Below are 22865 nucleotides of genomic sequence, written 5' to 3' on the forward strand. Positions count from 1 at the left end.
CTGTTTTATTGCCGCTCGAGTAGCCGATCCAATAATGCCGCTCGCATTGTCCCAATGCCGCTGGTGCGCTGATCCATAGAATAGCCGCTGAAGAATAACCGCTGCTGAAGAATAGCCGCTTTGAATTGCCGCTGTATGCCGCTGAAGGCCGCTGGCTATAGTAACCTTGATTTGCCGCTGCCAATAGTAAACTCGAATTGCCGTAAAGCCAAGTTTCAAGCTGATTTGTAAGCACGTTATGAAATATTGAGGTCGTGATACAGGAACTTATACGAACTGGAATTCTCGCTGGGGTCCTTTTACCTGTTCTGATGTTCAGCACTTTTTAGTTCTCTGGTCAATGAATAGTGGAGGTTTTAAGGGATTACCTAGGTTGAAATCCTAATATATGTTGCTTGAAATCCTGCATTTATAGGATCGCCCATGCCTCCCAAATTATGAAAGCTTGAGACAAGAACTAAATGTTTGTGATAGACAAGAGCCATGGTCAGTCGGTCAGATACACTTGTTTGAATTAAATTGGAAAGAAAGGTTGAACCGAAGGAAAAAAGAAAAGAAATGGAGGGAAGCGTGGCAAGGGACCTTCTTGGGTTCCCACCCGATTCTCGACCCTCTCCATCTCAGGTTAAAGCAGCATATAAAAGGAAAGCATGGGAATCTCACCCTGATCGTTTTCCAGCACATGAAAAAGTAAGTGCAGATCAAAGTTTAAATCGATATCAGAAGCATACTCATTCTTGCGTCGATGCTAGAGAAATATGGCTGGACTGGGTCAGTCTTGCAGTTGAATCGTCTCCATCCAGAAAAACTTCTTGCCCAGTACCTCCTACGAGCCCGACTTGATCGGACAAACTCCTGATGTGTAATTGGTTTGAAACCAGTACTATAAGCTCCATTAGGGCTTCTATAATATGGAATGCCACTTTATGTGCTTATTCCTGCTCCAGTCAGAACAACGAGCTTCGTTCTTGGATCAACAAACTGGTATAAATGGCTAATATCTTTGACACTAGGAGGTTCCGAATCAGGTTTCTCCATATGTTGGCAATGGGTTTTGAAAAGACACAGGCAGAAGTTGCTCTAACAGCCGCTGATGGAGATTCGAATTGGCGACCCAAAGTGTGTTAGATATGCCGCTCAATGCCGCTTTGTGTGCCAAAGATACTCCTAAAACCTAATGGGACCAAGATATGGTCAGATGGCTGGATATGTTGCCGCTTGATTGAAATGCCGCTGGATATATTGCCGCTGATTTGTGTTTTCGAATTGAAATGCCGCTGTATTGAAATGCCCTGGATGTGTGTTTTCAGAGCAATTCAAATTTTCCACTGTTTCGGATCACATAAATGCCGCATCGCAGATCCCATAAATGCCGCACGCATTGCCAATCCAATTTGGCAAATCCTTCTCTATCAAAATAAACTAAATTCAAAATTTCCCGATCAATATCCCACCCAATTTGAGTAACACCTACCTAAAAACTTTTGCCGCTGGTGATAACTTCTTCTCATTTTTCCAACTTTCAAATTAGACCGATCCTACAAGCTCTTTTAGCCACTTGCTCCTCGTATTTATTTAAATATTGTAGAGCCCATTATCAAAGCCCAATTCCAATTCCTCCCATATTTACCAAAATACCATCTTTTATCGAACAAATTTGATTTTTTATACCGATTTCATGTCAAACTCTTCAAAAAAATTTCCGACCACTTTTATTTTACTTCTTTGCCACACGGGCCTTGCCCATGTAACAAAGAGAGGGCGATGTTCCGGCCCCCACAAATGTGGCCCAATATAAGACCAACTATAAACAAGCTCACGCTCAGAGCCCAACTATAAACAAGCCCACGCTCAGAGCCCATGTTCAGAGCCCAACTATAAACAAGCTCCACGCCGAGCCCATGCTCGAGCTTAACTATAAACAAGCCCACGATCGAGCCCAACTATAAACAAGCCCACGCCAGAGCCCATGCTCGAGCTCCAACTATAAACAAGCCCACGCCGAGCTCCAACTATAAACAAGCTTCCACGCCAGAGCTCCATGCTCAGAGCCCAACTATAAACAAGCCCACGCCAGAGCCTATGCTTTCGAGCTTAACTATAAACAAGCCCACGCCAGAGCTCCAACTATAAACAAGCCCACGCCAGAGCCCATGCTTTCGAGCTTATCTTTGAAAAAGCCCATGCTCAAAGCCTACATTCCACGAAATGACGATTCTCCCCCAGTTCTAACTTCAATCCACTTAACCCGGCGGTTCTCCGCTAGTTCTCCAACTTCATCCTACGGCCGACGGATGTCGCCGGGTTCTAACTTCATCCCACGAGGCGGTTCTCCCGCCGGTTCTCAACTTCATTCCACGATCGGACGGATGTCCCCGGTTCTCAACTTCATCCCACGAGCCGACCGATGTCCCGCGGGTTCTCCAACTTCATCCCACGAAGCCGACCGATGTCCCGCCAGTTCTCAACTTCATTCCACGAGCTACAGGTTGTCCCGCCGGTTCCTAACTTCAATCCACGAATCGGCAGTTTCTCCCTTCTCCTAATCTCAATCCACGAACCGACAGTTCATTAATTCTCTCAACTTCATCCCATTAAGCCGTGTCCCCGCCAGCCTCTCCAACTTCATCCCATGATTGGACAGTTCTCCTCCGGATTCTCCAACTTCATCCCACGATTGGAATATTGGAGAACGAGGAAGTAACTATCACCAATGCTACCTATAAAATCCAACCTTCGTCATTTTTCCGAACTACCTAATCGAGACTTGATCCCAAGCAATATCTTTGAGTGCGTGAGGCAACTTCAAAACCGAAGTCCAGTCTCATCTTTCCCCAATCACCATCTCCTTCACCATATCCAAAAAAAACATTACTTCCAACCCTCAACTGGTGTGTTTTGGCAAATCTTGCTGAAACAGTCCCTCCACTCCAAATTCTGACAAGATCTTCCTCAGAGGTAAGTCTAATCATGAAGTAACCTTTTCCCAGTGGGACTATTTTCCAACAACTTTTTGGACGCCATTTCTCTGCAGCAATAGTTCTAACAGTGTCTATGTTGATTTTTTGGAAATCAAGTCGACCTACTAAACTGAATTTGCATAATTGTAAACCTCTGTCTATTGCTTGTTTTGGAATTCTTATAGATGGAATGTTACCTTTCATCCCAGGAATGGATAACGCAGCTATATCGATTTCCATGGAAGCATTTGCTTTAACTTTTTCAACAAAAGAGATTCTTCTATTGCTTGCATTTGATGATCCATTAAGAGCATTTCCACCTAACCTTTCCGCCTCCTGAAAGACTGTTACAGGTTGATAATAGATAAAAAGATAGTTTACCTACGCAATGAACGATGAACTCAAAACGTAAGTAAACTAAAACTTAATTACGTGCCTAATTATCAAAGATTTCTACTCTCAATCCTATAAGATATAGTGGAGTAGGAAGTTCGTTCCACTCTTAGTCCTTCCGCATGCTGTGTTCTCTACGTAGAAGTAAACTAAACTCTAAAGTCTAATGAAAGATTTACGAAATGACAACTAGACTATGATGCAATTACCCACAAGATGCAACTAGTCGACTATTAGAACAACTATGGGAATGCTACGTTGATTCTATGATAAGAAGTTAGAGGGGGATTGATTCCACCTTAACTCGACTTAATCCTACTAACGACGAATCGTCGTAATCCGAATGAATCGCCCTTGCGGAAACAATTGGTTCATCCTAATCCTTAATTACACATGGCATTTCTACCAATTCGTAACTAGCATGTGAATGATTAAACCCATTCTCATGGTGAACTAATCATTTCTAGAGTGGAATAGAAATTACGATGACTCTAGGATAATCGGAATCAAGCTTTCATCAAGGCTTCTCAACCCCCTCTAATGGAGGTTTAGCCGAGAATCATCACGCTATCATTCCTAATGGAATTCAAACAAGACATGATATAAAGATTTGAATTTTACTTATTTAAACTCAAATAGAAACTACTCATGCAATAATTTAATTAAACTAATAATGACAAGTAATTGAATCTAAGAATTGAAACTAAACAATTAATGGAAATGAAACTAGATTATCAAGAACACTATTTTATTAATCTAATGAATAATAAAACAACGATTCAAATACTAAATTAATAATCTAACTAATCTAGGTCTAGCTATCTACGTAATAAGGAAATTTAGATCTAAACAATTGTAAATGACAAGAATCGAAATTGACAACCTAGCTATTTTATTTATCAAACTAATGAAGAACAATTACTCTAAAGATTAATCTAAAACAATAATTGAAATTAAACTAAACTTAATTTTATTACATGAAACTAGATCTAGAATTATCTATAGTTTTAGGTCTAACTAGCTACCATTAACAAAGAGTCAAGCTCTTGTTTTTATACTTTTAGATCGAAAAATCGTGCATGGGCTTGGAGCCATGTTTTGAAAACCCAATTCTTTCAGTCCAAAAAGGCCTATTCAGCTGCAGTTGGCTTCAACAGACTTTTCGTCCACTTCTGCTCCTCTGATTGGGTCAAGGCTTAGACCATTGGAAAGCTCTTTCCAAGCCGGTCGTTTTGACATAAGGTAGGCCCAATTCCGAGGTCTAAATCCAAAAATACGGCCTTCGGAAATTCTGCTGACTTTGTGTGATGTTTCTGCCCGCGTCGACTTTTCAGCTTTTGACCAGGCTTTAGAAAGGCTTTGTCTTCTTGAATCTTGGCCTTTAATCACAGAACTCCTTAGTAACCGACCTTTGCTCCTTTATCTCGCTAAAGTGGCACATTTATGCACATAATGGACTTTGAAGCCTGAAATGCATAAAAATACGTAATTAGTGTTAACTCTTAATTATTACTCATATAATTGGTCTAAAAGTATGATCATTACGAGGGGTTAAAACTCTGGTTTTGGGCTCTTATCGTGTATAGTTGGGTTTTCCAGTTCATACAAATCCATTATAAATCTTCACTTTTGGACACAACGGCGTGAGGATTGTACTAGAAGATTGAAGAATTTGTGAAGAGTAATTCTCGAAACTCGGATGTGAGGATTTGACCGAAAAGAGATTAATCAAGAGTAAAGTCAAACAAGACTTCCACACTCTCCTCACGGTTTACATACAGGTTAAATCTTTTGGAATGTTATCTCGAACGAAAGCATAAGAACATGTACTAGTATTCCTGTTGTTGTTGTTGTTGTTGTTGTTGTTGTTGTTGTTATTCTCTAGACAAGGAAGAGCATGCTCAACATTTCCAATGTTTGTGCAATTATATATAGAAAATGTTCATATTGGCTTGTTCATTAAAGTAGTCTAAAGACGGTATGGATTCTAATGAGACGTTCCTTCTTGGTAGAGGGCATTCTTCTTTTTCTATATCTACGTCAACCACTTTTATAATTTTCCCTTCATAATATATGCGTTGCACATGATAGATGGGGTTTGAGATATTAATGAACAGACGATATGGATACTCTGAACATTTGATCAGTAATAATCCTGGATATCCATCATCACCGACAAGAATATTAATTCCGAAGTGGATATCGAATATTAGTCGCTTCCAGACAATAACTGGATGTCACTGCAAGAACTCCATTCAGATTGATAATGCGGAACGTAAGGAGTTGAAGCAACTGAAAATTGACAACTTGGAATGTTGAGCACATACTACTCTTTTAATCATCTTTTAATTCTTGGTCACCAACTCAGTTGACACAATGTTCTGTATTTCTAACTCATCTATATACAAATATAAGGAACAAGTGAAACAACAAAGTCAACTAGAAATTTCATTTAGCTATACATGGCATTGGATAGTTTAATAAATCCCGGTAGCACCAAAGAGTCGTATGGAGCTTGAAGATCAATCTTGCCATGCATTGGAGGATAACAGTTGAAAAAGGAGCTATAATATGTCTTTTACTGTTGCAGAAAATTAGTACAATGAGACCCTTCCCTATCTAAATTTAAAGAGCGTGTTGTAGCACAAATCCCACTTTGGTCGTAGAGTAACTCCTATGATGATGAGGAAGAAGATAGTGCAGGATTTGGAGGCATTTGCAACTCTTCATTGTTTCCTTCTAACATCTCCACCACCTTGCTCATTGAAGGCCTATTTGATGGGTGTGTTTGTATGCACCAAAGAGCCACTATGATCATCTTTTTCGTCGTCTCCTCCTCAAACATCTCAGAGGATCCTTCTATATTGAAGTCTGGTTTAAGATGATTATATATCCATCATGGAAAGTAAATCTCACTCATGTTCTCCATCGTTGCATCAATGTTCTTTTCTCCCACCAATCATTTCTAACACCATCATTCCATAACTATAAACATCCGACTTGTGAGACACCCTCCAAAGCCTCCAAAGTTTCTAAACGAGACTTCGGGTGCAATGTAACCGGGGAGTTCCTCGAGCTCCAACCCATGACAAAATAATCGATATCTCCGGTTGGACATAGTTTAGCCATCCCAAAATCAGAAATTTTTGGGCGTAAGTCTTCGCCTAGAAGGATATTGTGAGGTTTTATATCAAAATGCAAAATGCGAAAGTGTTACAAAACCACGATGCAAGTATTCCAACCCTCTAGCAATACCAAGTGCTATTTGGTAAAGTTTTTCCCATCCTAGAAGAGTGATACTTGATTCCTTGTCTTTGTAAATAAACCGTTCGAGGGATCCATTCGGCATGAACTTCGCATTACACAAGAGCTCGTTTAGTTTTCTCAAGACAAAAGCCAAGGAGGTCACCACATTGACATGGTTAGTCTTGCCAATGGTAGCAACTTCATTAACAAAATCTTCTCCATTACCCTTTGACTCATTCAATACCTTAACTGCCACTAAACGGCCATCACGAAGTTGTCCTTTGAACACACAGCCATATCCTCCTTTGCCTAATGTATCTTTAAAGGAATTGGTCATCTTCTTGACTTCTGAATACTTGTATCTTTGTAGACCAAGACATCCATAGTTCTCCAAGAACATTTCTACATTTGTTGAAGTCTCCTTTTTATTCCACCAACGAGAGACAAATGAGAAAATTATCTTCCTGTAAAGTACCAATAAGATTATAAGAACTACTCCAACTCCACAGGCTACACCTGTAAACAAAGAGATAGCCTTTAAATTAAAAAACTGCAAATGTTTTTGTAAAGAGCCGATACATGATATATAGTATATAGTAAGCTCACCAATAGTATATAGTAAGCTCACCAATATAATGGATAAGCCTGCAATGCAAACATGTGGTTATCGTTAATATATACATGGCATGACCATAGTTTCAAACTCATTTTATTGAATTGTACAATCATTTTGTTGTTCTTTATTTTCTTAGAATTCCGAGTGCATTACAAGCTCTATCTCCATTCCTAATACCAACAATATTTGAACTGTTATCTGAAAAATGATTTTTCATACTAAATTCGCGTTAGAATCACTTATAAACAATATGGATAATTACTTATAATCCAAGTAATAGAAATTAGAAATTAGAAATTAGAAACATACCTCTATCAGGAACATAACGATAGGAATAGTAGATGCAACTACGAAAACTTGTACTATTAAACTGGCACCTCCTTCCTGAATTCTCGCAGTCCTGACATTCATTAGTAGGCGGAGACCAGCCGAGCTTAAACCCTAGTTTTAAGTCCTGTGTTATGTTTGTAGTTGCCACGTAACTAAACGTTGCCACTACACTCTCCGAACAGGTTTTGTACCCGTCAAATCCTATTGGAATGTTACCTTCAGGGAAAGCATAAGAACGTTCATTTGTGGTGTTGTCTAGACAAGGAATAAGCTGCTCAACATTTTGGGTATTGTTGGTGCAATTGTAGAAAACAAAAGCCCTGGCATATTCACCGAAGTAGCGCAAGTACGGTGTGGATTGTAACGAGAAATTTCTTCGTGGTTGAGGACAATCTTGGTCTACTATATCCGCGTCCACTATTCTTACAAACTTCTGATCGTAATCTATCTCTCGCACAAGATAGTGGTGGTTGGAGATATTAATGACCGGACGGGAGTCTAAACATTTTATCACTAATCCTGGATATCCAGTATCGTTGAAAGTATACCCGGCATCGATGGACCCGTCATTTCTCACAATCTGGTCACCTGAATTAAGTCGAAACGGGTAATCAACATTTAATAAATCGACTGTACAATTCTCGGAAGTGACTAGAAGAATTCCATTGAGGCCGATGAGAACTAGGACGAAAGTGAGGAACTGAAGCAATTGAAACATTATGACAACTCCAATCTCACACACACAAACTATACTTCTGATCTGTTTACAACTCTTGAGCAGGTCAGTGGAACAACAGGGACAAGATTTTTAATAATAGAGCTCATCTCCATAGACGACTTCATCAAGTCTTCTGCCATTCAATTCCACATAATGTGTGGTCATAATTGTTTTAGGCCCACTTGGTTTGAGCCTTGTTGGTTGAGATATTTAAACCCAACGGCTGAGATATTTAAACCCAGTTGGTTTTCACAAACTTGACAAACCAAGAAATAAGTGACACGTTGGAATGCCGAAAGAGAATTCACTTCTTCAAGAGATTGGTCAGTTTCGGAGAATAAGAGGGTTTCGTCTTTGAGGAAAGGCTCAGAAGGTCTGCTTGCATTAATTTCCTCTAAGAAATTTCAATGCGAGTTTGGTTGATTGATTTTATTTATATATAATTTGAATTGAATAAGTCCATATAATTTTTTTATGACACTTATGTATAAGATCTGTTACAGATGAAAAAGAATTGCGCAGACAGTTTCATGTTTTGGTGAATTTTGCTATAGATGAGAAGTCCGACATTGGAATGTAGCATGCACTTATGAATAATAATAATTAAAGGACAATTAACATAACCACAGAAATGAGGCTAGTCAAGACAGACTGACATGATGCTTTGTGACCATAGTGTTTATTACCTGGTGCTCTGCACTTCTGCAGAAATCAGATCTCTATAGCATTCTGGGTTGCGAAAGCGCTCTGCTTATAAACTTTTTTTTGCTTATTTTATATGTAGAAAGTAGTGAACTAGCTGAAACTTTCATAATCACATATTGTCTTATAGCCAGATATTTAAAAACATTGCGCACTGTCAAAGGATTTTGGGATATTAGACGTAAAGGTGATACTTAGCACATTTTACCATTTGAACTGGTCAGAAGGGGTCTCATATATTGTAAATTGTGAGGATGAAAAGTTGGAGACATTTTTTTGGACAAGAACTTGATTATGACCCACTATGCAAGAGGGAAAATGTGCTTGATAAAATTTATAAAACAAATATACTTAATTGTCTGTACTTGCACTTTATACCGGATAGCATCTCAGTTAGGATAGAGCTAAAATGTCATAGTAATGGGTGTATATTCAACAGGAGTAACCCAAGTTTGTTATGGTGGTAACATGAATTTCTTTGGTTTCTCACCTATAAGTTGAAACTTGAAAGTGTTAAACCTAAATCTCTGGAATGAAATTTGGATTCTAATAGGGGTGTGATCATGACAGGAAGCATTACAAAAACTGGGATTTTATTCAGGTGAGGAAGATATGGAGTTTTCTAGCTTCTCGAGTGGGACTGAACGTGCTGTAAAAACTCGGCAAGTGAGTGGTGTATTTGTTGCTTGCTCAGTCATTTTTCTCTATAAAATCATCAAAATGGTGGGAACTCAATCCTGTTTTTCACAAAAGAAAAAAGAAACGGGGGGGGGGGGGGAGAAGAAAGAGAAGGAAAAGGAAGAATAGTATTATAGTAATAACCAATATATAACTTAACTACTTCAAAAATGATGACAGGCCTCATTAGGTGCTTTTGAAGATGGAATTATGACAGCTGAACTCTTGGAAAAGTTATTTATGGCGCAAGGAGCAGTTGTCCCTAACTTTCATGTAAGTGCGGATTAGAGCCAGAAAGGTTTATTTAGTTAATCTATAGTGGAAACCTTGTTAATGCTTATGCTTCATGGTTTGTTGGATAGTTGGCATATAATGTCATGCTGCCTGCTGTTGGATACTATTACTTATACTGTTGGGATGTTGTCTATTAGTACCTGTTCCACTGCAATGTAGCAAAGTATCTCCACGTGTCTTTTACTTTACAAGATATTGTTGGAGGTTTTAATATAGTAAGTCGAAAACAAGAATAGCCTTCCCTTTCAAATTCTTGGCTCTAGGCTCTCCCTGGAACCTAGCCATCCCCCGCACACGTGACTGCATACCTTCCAAATTCTTATTTGTAGTTTGATTAGTGCAATCTGTTGAGATTTTACTTATCTCAATCTCTACATATAGTAGTAACAGGGTTGTTGGTCTTGAACATATTCCACCTCTGTTTATCCTCCTTGCGACCATACCAGATTATTAGAGCCATAAGCTGCTATTGCTGCTTCCAGTTTGAATCTTTGTGCAATTTCAGCTATCCTTTTGCTAAACCCCATTCCACCATTCAATGGAACTATAAATCTGGCTTGGCTCCAATCCTTTTCAAAGGACTGGTAGAAAATTTGAGAAAGTTGGACCAGAAGTGTAAATGCTTTTGTAGAGTCTAATGTTTGTGGAGATTCCAATATTTTTGGAGCTTTAAGTAACTAAGCTTGTAGATTTAAGGGACTGCAAGAAAAGATGCAACGTATATAGCTAAGTAGCTTCATAAATCTTTCTTGTTAACAAAATGGCACAATATGAAGTATATGGATAATTATATTAACATAAGGCGTAATCCTAGGTCAAAATGTGAGGGAAGTGATTTTTCCCTTGTGTATATGGTTTTGTAGTGTCCATTTGAGTTAGCTGCAAGTCTTGATAAAAGTCCGTCATTGTGCTTCGTGGATCTCCTCCCCAAACACACACAATACGTAACTTTCGAACACAATTATGTGCACAATTGTTGGTTTGTTCAAGAATGATTACCGACTCTGGAAGTTCTAGATGTCTATAAATATTTGTATTGATATATTTTTTTTTCTTTTCTCGTGAGGTGGGCGAATTTTATTATGTCAAAAATCATGCACACACAAATCCTATCTTTTTACTTTGCTTGAAAAGATTGCGAGGCTTTGCTGGGGGTATGATATTTACTTTATTAGTTCGAACCCGACTCTCTTGCATCTGTTGTGGAAAATTTTAGGTGCGGATGTCAATTATTGACATGATTCATTGAAGTTGCCTTCTTGGTCAAGCCTTGGGAGGTTGGAGGTTGGGCCCAAGGTCTTGGGATTGATCCCCACCTTAACAGGATTCACTATTTCTCAGTGAATTTTATGTAGTGCACTTATGGTAATTAACTAATATAATAGGCCAAATCTGTTGTAGGTTTTGGTTGAGCCAGGAACACCACAAGGATATAAAATCATAGCTCAAATGCGATCTCATATTTTGTGGATGGAGAAAAGGGTAAGCTGTATTCTTTCCACAAACTGGTTTAGCACAATGCCTAATTTGTACGCAGCGTTGGTTGTGCATACCGCAGATTCTGCTTTTAGCCTATAATTATCATTTGCATATTACTAAATTGATATTTATGATTCTCCAGAAATGCCATAAATCTAAAGCTCCTATTAACGAGGTTTCAAAAGACATGGTGTCTTACAAGAAGATTGGTGCATTTGTAGTTGCTCCCGTAAGTAGCTTACTACATACATTTTTAAGAACTTTGCTACTTCCATAGATTCGTTTCTCCATATTTTCCATGTGTTCTTTGTGTCCTTGTCATTGCCTCAATTTTAAGGAATGTCAGATGTTACTTTAATTATAACTTAATTTTGATAAGTCAAATTTTATATCATTATCATACTTCGAGAAGTATATTTTCTTGTGATAACTCGTGAATTGGATATTTACAGACAATATTATTGTGAAGCGAGTTATGGAAAGTCTTCAAAGATCAGTCTGCTTTGTGAAAATTTTGAATTGCAACTTCTTTATCAAATTTCGGACAAAGAATGGTTAGTAACTTTTCCATTATTTTTCAAGTTTAATTTACAAAGACGAGGAAGTTATTTAGGTTCATGATAACTTCATATAATCATCCATTTTCCTTTGGTTCATATCCCCGACTCGAGAAAAATGGAACTGAATAGGGACTTTCAAATGGTTGGGCTCCACCGCAACACATGATTGTTGAAGGTCTTGCCTGTGTCCGGTTTAGAAGACATAAGATCCATGGAGAGGATATTGCTATGAAATGGCTTAAAACAAACTATGTAGCTTACAAGAAAACAGGCACAATGCATAAAAAATACGATGTGGAATCGTGTGGAGCAGTTGGAAGGGGTGGTGAATACATCCCTCAAGTAAGTTACATGGTCTATTTGCAAATATTTGAAATTGTGATTAATTATCATAAAACAAAATAAACCGTTAATCTGTTTTCAGTAATAGATAATTTCCCTTGAATCAAGAGCAATCACGCACAATGATGTGTGGGGTGATCTCAATTCTTATGTGTTTTCGTGTACCTATATGCGGTGGCTTTGGATGGACAAACGGAGTAGTTTTAGCATTTTGGAAGAGTTTGGGTGGCCGCAAAGACCGAAATATAGATTGCGACATACACTGGGTACAACTAATAAAAAGGAAAAGTAGCATAAATAAACTGAAGCATAAGTAGAATTACAACCCATTTCGTTACTTTCTAGGTTAACATTGTTTGATTCTCGCTTCTAACTCTGAGAGAACTTTCCGCCATACTTATTACAAGATTGTATCGGGACTCGGATGATAAACCCGAAGTTCATTTCAAATATTTTGTTACCCTCATTTATGTACAACCGTTTTGTGTTCTTGAAACAAAATGTACTATTATTGAAACCGGTTTTGGTTACCTACTTTGTTGTTGCTCGCTTAGGTGGATAGTGATCCATATGGTGTTTTTCAAGTTAATTGTAGTTCACTACTTTCAGTAGAGGGAAAATTTATACTTTTAGATAATATAGTTCGTATAAGGATTTCTATTGAACGATATGTGTGTTTAGTGTTATGTGTGTGTGTTCAAGTTCGTCGCTTCTATAGAGTTAGCGTCGAGGCGACTATATCGATTGTCGCGTGGCACGGGCATACCCTAGTACAAATATAAGGAACAAGTGAAACAACAAAGTCAACTAGAAATTTCATTTAGCTATACATGTCATTGGATAGTTTAATAAAGCCCAGTAGCACCAAAGAGTCGTTATGGAGCTTGAAGATCGATCTTGCCATGCATTGGAGGATAACAGTTGAAAAAGGAGCTATAATATGTCTTTTCTTGTTGCATAAAATTAGTACAATGAGACCCTTCCCTATCTAAATTTAAAGAGTGTGTTGTAGCACAAATCCCACTTTGGTCGTAGAGTAACTCCTATGATGATGAGGAAGAAGATAGTGCAGGATTTGGAGGCATTTGCAACTCTTCATTGTTTCCTTCTAACATCTCCACCACCTTGCTCATTGAAGGCCTATTATTTGATGGGTGTGTTTGTATGCACCAAAGAGCCACTATGATCATCTTTTTCGTCGTCTCCTCCTCAAACATCTCGAGGATCCTTCTATATTGAAGTCCGGGTTTAAGATGATTATATATCCATCAAGGGAAAGTAAATCTCACTCATGTTCTCCACTGTTGCATCAATGTTCTTTCTCCCACCAATCATTTCTAACACCATCATTCCATAACTATAAACATCCGACTTGTGAGACACCCTCCAAAGCCTCCAAAGTTTCTAAACGAGACTTGGTGCAATGTAACGGGGAGTTCCTCGAGCTCCAACCCATGACAAAATAATCGATATCTCGGGTTGGACATAGTTTAGCCATCCCAAAATCAGAAATTTTTTGCAGAAGTCTTCGTCTAGAAGGATATTGTGAGGTTTTATATCAAAATGCAAAATCGAAAGTGTTACAAAACCACGATGCAAGTATTCCAACCCTCTAGCAATACCAAGTGTTATTTGGTAAAGTTTTTCCCATCCTAGAAGAGGTGATACTTGATTCCTTTGTCTTTGTAAATAAACCGCTCGAGGGATCCATTCGGCATGAACTTCATTACACAAGAGCTCGCTTAGTTTTCTCAAGACAAAAGCCAAGGAGGTGACCACATTGACATGGTTAGTCTTGCCAATGGTAGCAACTTCATTAACAAAATCTTCCATTACCCCTTTGACTCATTCAATACCTTAATCGCCACTAAACGGCCATCACGGTTGTCCTTTGAACACACACCATATCCTCCTTTGCCTAATGTATCTTTTAAAGGAATTGGTCATCTTCTTGATTTCTCAATACTTGTACCTTTGTAGACCAAGACATCCATAGTTCTCCAAGAACATTTCTACATTTGTTGAAATCTCCTTTTTATTCCACCAACGAGAGACAAATGAGAAAATTATCTTCTGTAAAGTACCAATAAGATTATAAGAACTACTCAACTCCATAGGGCTACACCTGTAAACAAAGAGATAGCCTTTAAATTAAAAACTGCAAATGTTTTTGTAAAGAGCCGATACATGATATATAGTATATAGTAAGCTCACCAATAGTAATTATCGCGGCGTGCTATAATGGATAAGCCCTGCAATGCAAACATGTGGTTATCGTTAATATATACATGGCATGACCATAGTTTCAAACTCATTTTATTGAATTGTACAATCATTTTGTTGTTCTTTATTTTCTTAGAATTCGAAAGTGCATTACAAGCTCTATCTCCATTCCTAATACCAACAATATTTGAACTGTTATCTGAAAAATGATTTTTCATACTAAATTCGCGTTAGAATCACTTATAAACAATATGGATAATTACTTATAATCCAAGTAATAGAAATACACACTTATGGATTGAGGATTGCAGAACAATGCCCTAATGAATTTCGCTCCTGACCGAGTGCTAAAAAGTTCTTCAAGCGTTGTCTAATTAAGATAAAACAATTAGTAACCTAGTGAACCTTACTTTTAATGCTTTGCTTGTTTTTTACGACCTTTTATTCTATTAATTGCGTTCCGGGCAGAAAATACACAAAAAAACTATTTGACAGGAAAAAGTAATAAGGAAACGAGCTATGGTGTATTCATAAACTATCTTGTGCTTGGAACAAAGGACCATTCTCTTCTATATAAAATTCAATCACTCTAATCGACAATATATTTACTAGAGCAAATGCCAAAAACACCCTCCAGAATGAAAGAAACAAATAATTTTTTTTTTCCCCAAATATTTTCATATTAATTAAGGCTAAATCTTCAGTGCGCGAGATGTATGGTGCGCCATTACATCTCGGCCACTCATCAAGGGTGCGTGTGTATTGCGAGGCAGAAGTACTGAATCCAAAGGCCCAAACGACCTGCGCACTGAAGAAGTGCTCATTAATTAAACTAAACGGGGCGGGACAAACCCATAAAGTCGAAAAAGAGATTTTTACAGATGATATCTCGAGCTAAAGAAATGTCATACTGTGCCTTTACAGAATGAAGGAACAAATAATTGGAATGGATTGCAATAGCAAACCCAGAATTACATGATGTAAACACACAAGTTGTTAAACTCGGGATTATTTGTAAGGATTAGAAATTAGAAACTAGAAACATACCTCTCTGCTCAGGAACATAACGATAGGAATAGTGGATGCAACTACGAAAACTTGTACTATTAAACTGGCACATCCCTCTTGAATTCTCGCAGTCCTGACATTCATTAGTAGGCGGAGACCAGCCGAGCTTTAAACCCTAGTTTTAAGTCCTGTGTTATGTTTGTAGTTGCCACGTAACTAAACGTTGCCACTACACTCTCCGAACAGGTTTTGTACCCGTCAAATCCTATTGGAATGTTACCTTCAGGGAAAGCATAAGAACGTTCATTTTGTGGTGTTGTCTAGACAAGGAATAAGCTGCTCAACATTTTGGGTATTGTTGGTGCAATTGTAGAAAACAAAAGCCCTGGCATATTCACCGAAGTAGCGCAAGTACGGTGTGGATTGTAACGAGAAATTTGTTCGTGGTTGAGGACAATCTTGGTCTACTATATCCACGTCCACTATTCTTACAAACTTCAGATCGTAATCTATACCTCGCACATGATAGTGGTGGTTGGAGATATTAATGACCGGACGGGAGTCTAAACATTTTATCACTAATCCTGGATATCCAGAATCATTGTGAGTATCATCCGAAGTATCATTCAAAGTATACGCGTGATAGATAAAAATCTGGTCACCTGAATTACGTCGAAACGGGTAATCAACAGAAAAATCGGCTGAACAATTCTCGGAAGTGACTAGAAGAATTCCATTGAGGCCGATGAGAACTAGGACGAAAGTGAGGAACTGAAGCAATTGAAACATTATGACAACTCAATCTCACACACACATACTATACTTCTGATCTGTTTACAACTCTTGAGCAGGTCAGTGGAACAACAGGGACAAGATTTTAATAATAGAGCTCATCTCCATAGACGACTTCATCAAGTCTTCTGCCATTCAATTCCACATAATCATAATTGTTTTAGGCCCACTTGGTTTGAACCGTGGTAAAACCCAGCGGCTGAGACCAAGTTATATTTCACAAACCAAGAAATAAGTGACACGTTGGAATGCCGAAAGAGAATTCACTTCTTCAAGAGATTGTTTTAGGCTCAGAAGGTCTGCTTGCATTTCCTCTAAGAAATTCTATGGGAACTCTTAATTTTAATTTCAGTTTCTTAATTTTGATTGCAAAACTGAACTCTTAAATGCAAAAATTTCAGTTCCGCTTTGCTTCAGTGTTTTAAATTTTATGTTTTGGTTTGTTGTTGTGTAGGGCGCGCATCAATTCACTGTGTGCTCCTTGTCTGCGAAAATACGTTCTCTAATAGATAGGTATGCACGAAAAAAATTCTTCTCTCCACTCTAATTGATAATTCTTCGTTTTTGTTTATCGCCTACTATTATGATGAAACTTACTTGATGATGAAATATATTGTATATATGCGTCTGGCAGCTTTGGTCATATTACTTAGGACTTTTGCAGATGGTGAAGAGCACAAGGAGGAGTATTTTTCAACGAAAATTTTGTTCAACTAGTATTGGAGAACGATCTATGCTTTCTAAGTAACGAGTTCAGGTTTGGTCCTAATCTCTGTTGCCTAATCTCTATTGGAAAAATGAAAATCTTTTGTTGCTTATTGCTTTTCTCTTGCTTCCTTCCAATTTTGAAGAAAGGGAAAAGAGTGGGAGCGGTGAAAGTGCGAATGATGATATCAACAGACAGGAAAACTTGAAAACATATCTCGTGTATCATCAAGGGTATTGGTCAAAATGGTTAGTTGTTTTTCATTTTGCAGTTACATTAAAGTTTTGGAGTGCTTGGTCTAATTTCGTTTTTTCATTTTGCAATTAAATTAGAATTTTGGAGCGCTTCGTCTGATTTCCTGAACATAAGAACTGTATTCTTGATTTTAACCCAATCTTTTAAATCAAAGGGGTACCCAAAAGTTTCACCCAAAAAATTCTCGGACAGTTTTAAGTTGAAAGGTATATTCGTCATTTAGAAACAAATCAGTTACAATCTAAACGTTGCGTCTTTCAGTCTCCATCTTCTCAACATTCTCACTGGTTTTAGACTAACGTTCGCCTTTCAGTCTCCATCTTCTCAACACTCTCATTGGTTTTAGACCCATAATGCGGTTCTTTTGCTTTTGCTTTTGCTCTTCGCTGAAAAAGGTTAATTGGTAATTTAAATCCCAGAACTATAAAGGTCAACTTCTTCAGCAAACAGAGACAGAGACACCGTTTCAACAGTTTCACAATTTAAAAAAGGAAAACCGCGCGTCTTCTTCGTTCCTGACCAATACCCAAATTAACTTTAAAATCGAAACTAAAACCATGGCTTTTAAAATTTAAGGTTCCCACCTTCTCCAAGTGTTTATTCTCCAAGTTTCCATTCAATATCCCATTCTCCCGATTCACGACGCTTCAGAGAGGCGATTAGGTACTAAATACTGGGTATGTTAATTGTCTGCTCTTCGTTGTCGTCATTTTTTGACATCGCTTAGTTGTCACTCTAAGAATTGTCTGGTTTCAAGTTTATTCATTTTTAATAAATTTCTTTGTATTACAGGTTTTTCTCTTCGAAATGAAAGGAAGTGGATTATTTGGATTGCATAATAAAATAAAAGAAAGAAATGCATACCATACCATTAGTTCTATATGTTTAGTTACATTTACGTATCATTTTTTTCATTTTCTTATACGTATGCATCTCTGTCTAACTCCAGGGACTTAGAGTACATGTTGATTGGATAAGAAGAGATGTGGCTCATAAAATAGAAGTGCTTCTAGAGGCCAGACGAGACGTTGCTCATTACCTCGATTGAGGTATACTATTTTATTTAATTTTGATATTTTTTTTATGTATTCGTTTGTGTTTTCCTTTAGACTACATATATATATTCAATTTCATAATTTGTTTTAACATGAAAATTGGAAAATATATGAAAACCACCACAACTTTATTAATTTTGACTTAGGGTGTATTTGTTATGATTATGAATGCTGGTTAGTGAGTCTTTTCACTTGAATAAGAAAAAAAAACAGTACATTTTTGGCAAGACTGACTAAACTTAGTTAACCAGTAGTAGTCTCCAACTCAACTTGCAAGGGTGCACTGATTGATTGCTTATTGCCCCCAAATAGTGACTTACACTTTACTAACTGATATTTGGCTCGGTATGTTTCAGGCATATACAAAGAAGCTCTCTTGAGGGGCCTATACCTGCAGGCATTTGTACATTGACTAGCTTCAGTGATTTGTAAGTATGTCTTTCTAATTCATTTTACTGATATCAAATCGCTAACCTCGATGAGTACATAAAGAATCTAAGCTGTTGCTTCTTCCCAAAAGTTGCAACACCACAATTTTGCAACTTTTTTATTAATTTCGGATGTTAAAATTCCAAAGAAATTTACAAATAGCACTATTTTCTGAAGTTGTAGTTTCCATTCCATGTCCCCAAAAGCAAGAATTTATGGAGACCACAGAGTCGTTTTTTCTATCCGCAAGTACTTTTTAGATACTACTTTTGGATGTCTATATGGTCAAACGATTTACTTTTATATAACGTGCAGGAGAATTTGTGATTTAAAGGGGAAGGATTTGATTTCCCACAGTTAAGTACAATGAAATCCATGAAAACATTTGTAAGTTAAACTTCTTAGGATAAACACTCCATTTTTTTTCATTTTAAGATATTCTCTACTGCCATATCTTTGCTTTGATTATATCCTAAGCCTGCTTCTAAAATGTAGGATACTGAGGAATTGTATGATTCATGGAAACATTCTTGAATATATCGGGAACTGAAAAACCTGTAAGTCTTTTACTTTATTATCCGGATATTTTTTAGTTGGCCTGTCTGTTGCTAATGTAGATTATTGGCTATTGTTCACTCATTAAAGGGTATGAGTTGGAGGTTGCAAGGAAATATATATATGTACTACTTCAACCAGTTATCGATCCCACTATATAGGAGGGTTGAACTTCTACTTGAAAACTTATAATATGATAAATATTAATGTGGAAATCCATATACCAAAATCATAAGTCCCTATCCTGAGAATCTAAAGTAAGCCATGGTTACACAGTAAATCCACATCCCTGTTACAAGTTTCAATCAACTTTAAATGAAAAGTCCTTATCGATTTCTTTAGTAAGTCAGAGTAAAGTATTGCAATTGACAATGACAATCTGAAGTCAGAAAGCCCTGAAAATCTCGAGCTTAGGTCCAATCAAAGCCATTTTTTTTTTTTCAATATCAAGTCATTGTTCCTGTGGATGCTGACAATCTAATATGGCTCCATGTGCAGTTGATTTCATAACTGATATAATGTCATATTAATATAAAAAATATGGGTTTCCTCTGTCCTTGGGTTTTATTCATAGAGTTGGAAGCAGATTGTTATGTATTTATCTTATTTTCCATTCTTGATTGATCTAATTAATGCACAAACATGTTGGTAATCATTGCTTGAAGATGTGTAATCTTTGTTCCATTTTTTTGTCATTTCCATTCCTCTTTTATTTAATTAGGAAGTTTTGATTAAATGCTTATTTTTATGTTTATGTCTTCTCACCAGTTTTTTTCGGGCGTTTATCAATGTTTGGATAACATCGATCGAATTTTCAGATTTTTCTTCTCATTAAACTACTTAAATCTTATTCTTTATTATTATTATTTTTTCCGATTTTATGGCTCCTGATTTTTCTATGTAATATGGATAACAGATAATGATAAGTGTTGAATGGCTTCAGACATCAGCAATGAATCCTGAGAATGAACAGTGGCGACATACCCATTATGATTAGGATAGAAATTGCTATCACCGACGATAAACCAAATTGAAGGTACAACTCTATTACTCTGTCATGGCCTTTCTTATTAAAAGATTATTTAGTTTTACTTTTTTTTTCTAACATGCATTTTATTTTAAGGATTCATTATGCTTCTGATGTTGGATTTCATGTAACCATAAGGAAAATATTTTTTAGGTAATTGAATTAGGTTGTGATTACATGCCCTTTGTCCGTTTTCCATTGATACTGGTTGTCTGGTTTGTAATTTGCCTTGTGTTACTTCGGGTATGAGAGGCTGGTGTTCTTCATCAATCATCATGGGCATATAACTGCATAAAGTTTTGTGGGGTAATTGTGTTTCATATACTTCAAGGTGAAGCCTGCTCTTCCTTTGTGGGCTTCACCAAACTGAATTCTCAGTTCTTCTGCGTACCATTTATAAGTGTAGCACACCACCTAAGAGCATCTTTAGCAGTGATATCAACCTAGCATCAAACACCAAATTCTCAACTTCAGGATATCAACCTAGCATCAAACACCAAGAATTTGGTGTTTTTTCAACTTCAGGAGAATTACATGTTGATGAAAACACCAAACCAAACACCAAATCGACCAATATTTGGTTCCGTGTTTGGTGTCAGATCAAATCACCACATAGCGGTTTTGCCAACACCGCTGGCTTGGGCTAAATGGGCTGCTAAATGGGCTTCTATGCGGTGGGCGCTGTTAGGGGCAAAACCGCAGGGTTTGAGCTTCAATGGGCTGTTTTGCCAAAACCGCGTTTTTTTTCGAAAATTAGAACCGTGGTGCATAGAACTTGAAAAATTATGAGTTGTGCATAGAAGTTAAGAAATTAACAATGTGCAATTGAAGAAATTAAGAATTGTAATTCAAAATCGAAAAAATTAAAGAAATTAAAACCTATGATTATGATTATGTAGGTCAAAATCTATGATTATGATATAATCATATAATATCCAAAATAATCCAAAACCTATCATATTATATCAAATTTATTTAGTTTTCTTCTTAAGCCCCTTAGCACTTTCGATCCTCTCCTCTCTATTTGGACGTTCCCAAGTCGCTCCTCTAAGTTCCTAACTCGAGAATTATGATATTCTATGTCCATGCGGAGGTTAACTACTTCAAACGGGAAATTCCTCATATCCCTGATGTTGTTCTTACGTGTACACTTGTCGCGATATCCTCATCGCTTTCGAAGTCTCGGCCATACTTGCGGGATTGCCGATATGTCCGAGAATATGCCTCATCTATTTTTGGCTATAATGATACAGGTAGATCCTCATCCCATCAAATATAAGAACCCCGGTTCTCATATCTTTAGAACCTCGGCTAAAAATCCAATAAAATACAGCAATGAGTACATATTATATATATAATGAAGAAGATAAATAAAACAATTAAACTCACCATGGTATCTTGATCAATACGCGGCTCTAACTCAGAGAAACGAAAGCATGAGGCACCTCAAGAATGGAAATATAAGTAGGCTCCCCATCGAGGTCCACACACGCAAACATCCGAGGATTACCGGCGCATTACGAGCCGGGCCGATATGCATTCAGAGGTTGTGGGTTGTAAACAGCTGTGGCGGATGAAGAATCGTGAGCTCACGCCTCATCCCTTCCGGGCCCACAAACTCGGGTTGCTAGCCCGATCAACAGAGGCAATAACGGACCCATGGAGACACGGTTCCACCATTTATAATACCGATCGCCATCGCTTCAACAACAAAAGAAGACGATCCGCCAAGGACCACCATCGCATGAACTTCATGAACTTGAATTCTACCCCACGACTTTGCATCACTAACATCCGCATGGGAGCACATGGAACTCCATAACGCCCGTCCATCCGCTTCCAACATCCGCCGCCACAAGCATTCAAACCCGACAAATCACGCGCGACAAAACAACTCGCGGACGTGATAAACACACAAACATCTTTGCATAACCGATCGTCAAAGGTAGTAGACAAACGCCAAGGCGTCCCACTCAATAGATGACAATGATCTACTATCAACTGAAAGCATGAGCCATACATATATTATTCCTAATCTGCCCTCTATTTAGTCAAGGAGGCCCTCGACCAACTAGCAAATCTAGGGCGAAAGTATCAAGAATCATGTCTATGTTAGGAAAAAGACATCGAAAGTATTCATAAAACCAAATCTCTAAAAGTCCCGTGAATCCTACAATTTGAGGACTTCTACTTCCGAATGTCTGTGAAGCTTTATCTAACGCCGATATCAATGTGGCATATACCGAAGCTACCTCCAGTCATAATCTCTCATAGTATGCAAATAAGATACATAAGCATAATATCCCAGCCGTACCGTAGAATGACTATTGGGAAACAAAACATGCCCAATAAAAAAAATCAAAAAAGCTCTAACATACTGATCAACACCCTCACTACCCCGCAGATTCCAAAGTCAAAGTTAAACTCCGTGTATCGGGATGCAAGAGGGGTTCCATATATACTGACCTTAATATAATGATAACTTAATCCCGGAAGA

General features: G+C 37.6%; 1 protein-coding gene and 1 long non-coding RNA gene across 2 annotated transcripts; one reads left to right on the top strand and one right to left on the bottom strand.

The window, feature by feature from the left end:
• Positions 1–6543: 6543 nt before the first annotated feature.
• On the bottom strand, positions 6544–8455 carry LOC147500574 (LEAF RUST 10 DISEASE-RESISTANCE LOCUS RECEPTOR-LIKE PROTEIN KINASE-like 2.5). Its single transcript, XM_086563660.1, has 3 exons — positions 7525–8455; positions 7206–7244; positions 6544–7115 (listed from the first exon to the last, which is right to left on the bottom strand). The coding sequence occupies exons 1-3, from the start codon at positions 8261–8263 to the stop codon at positions 6544–6546; spliced, it is 1350 nt and encodes a 449-aa protein (XP_086419786.1). The 5' UTR covers positions 8264–8455.
• A 139-nt stretch (positions 8456–8594) lies between these two features.
• On the top strand, positions 8595–19172 carry LOC147500575 (uncharacterized). The gene is made up of 7 exons (XR_015196416.1): positions 8595–8636; positions 16796–16854; positions 17006–17098; positions 17193–17295; positions 18252–18351; positions 18714–18785; positions 19102–19172. It is a non-coding gene; the product is annotated as an uncharacterized LOC147500575 (long non-coding RNA).
• The last annotated feature ends 3693 nt before the right edge of the window (positions 19173–22865 follow it).

Source organism: Coptis chinensis, chromosome 5 (genome assembly GCF_015680905.1).
Source record: "Coptis chinensis isolate HL-2020 chromosome 5, ASM1568090v1, whole genome shotgun sequence".
In the NCBI taxonomy this organism is placed as follows: Eukaryota; Viridiplantae; Streptophyta; class Magnoliopsida; order Ranunculales; family Ranunculaceae; genus Coptis; species Coptis chinensis.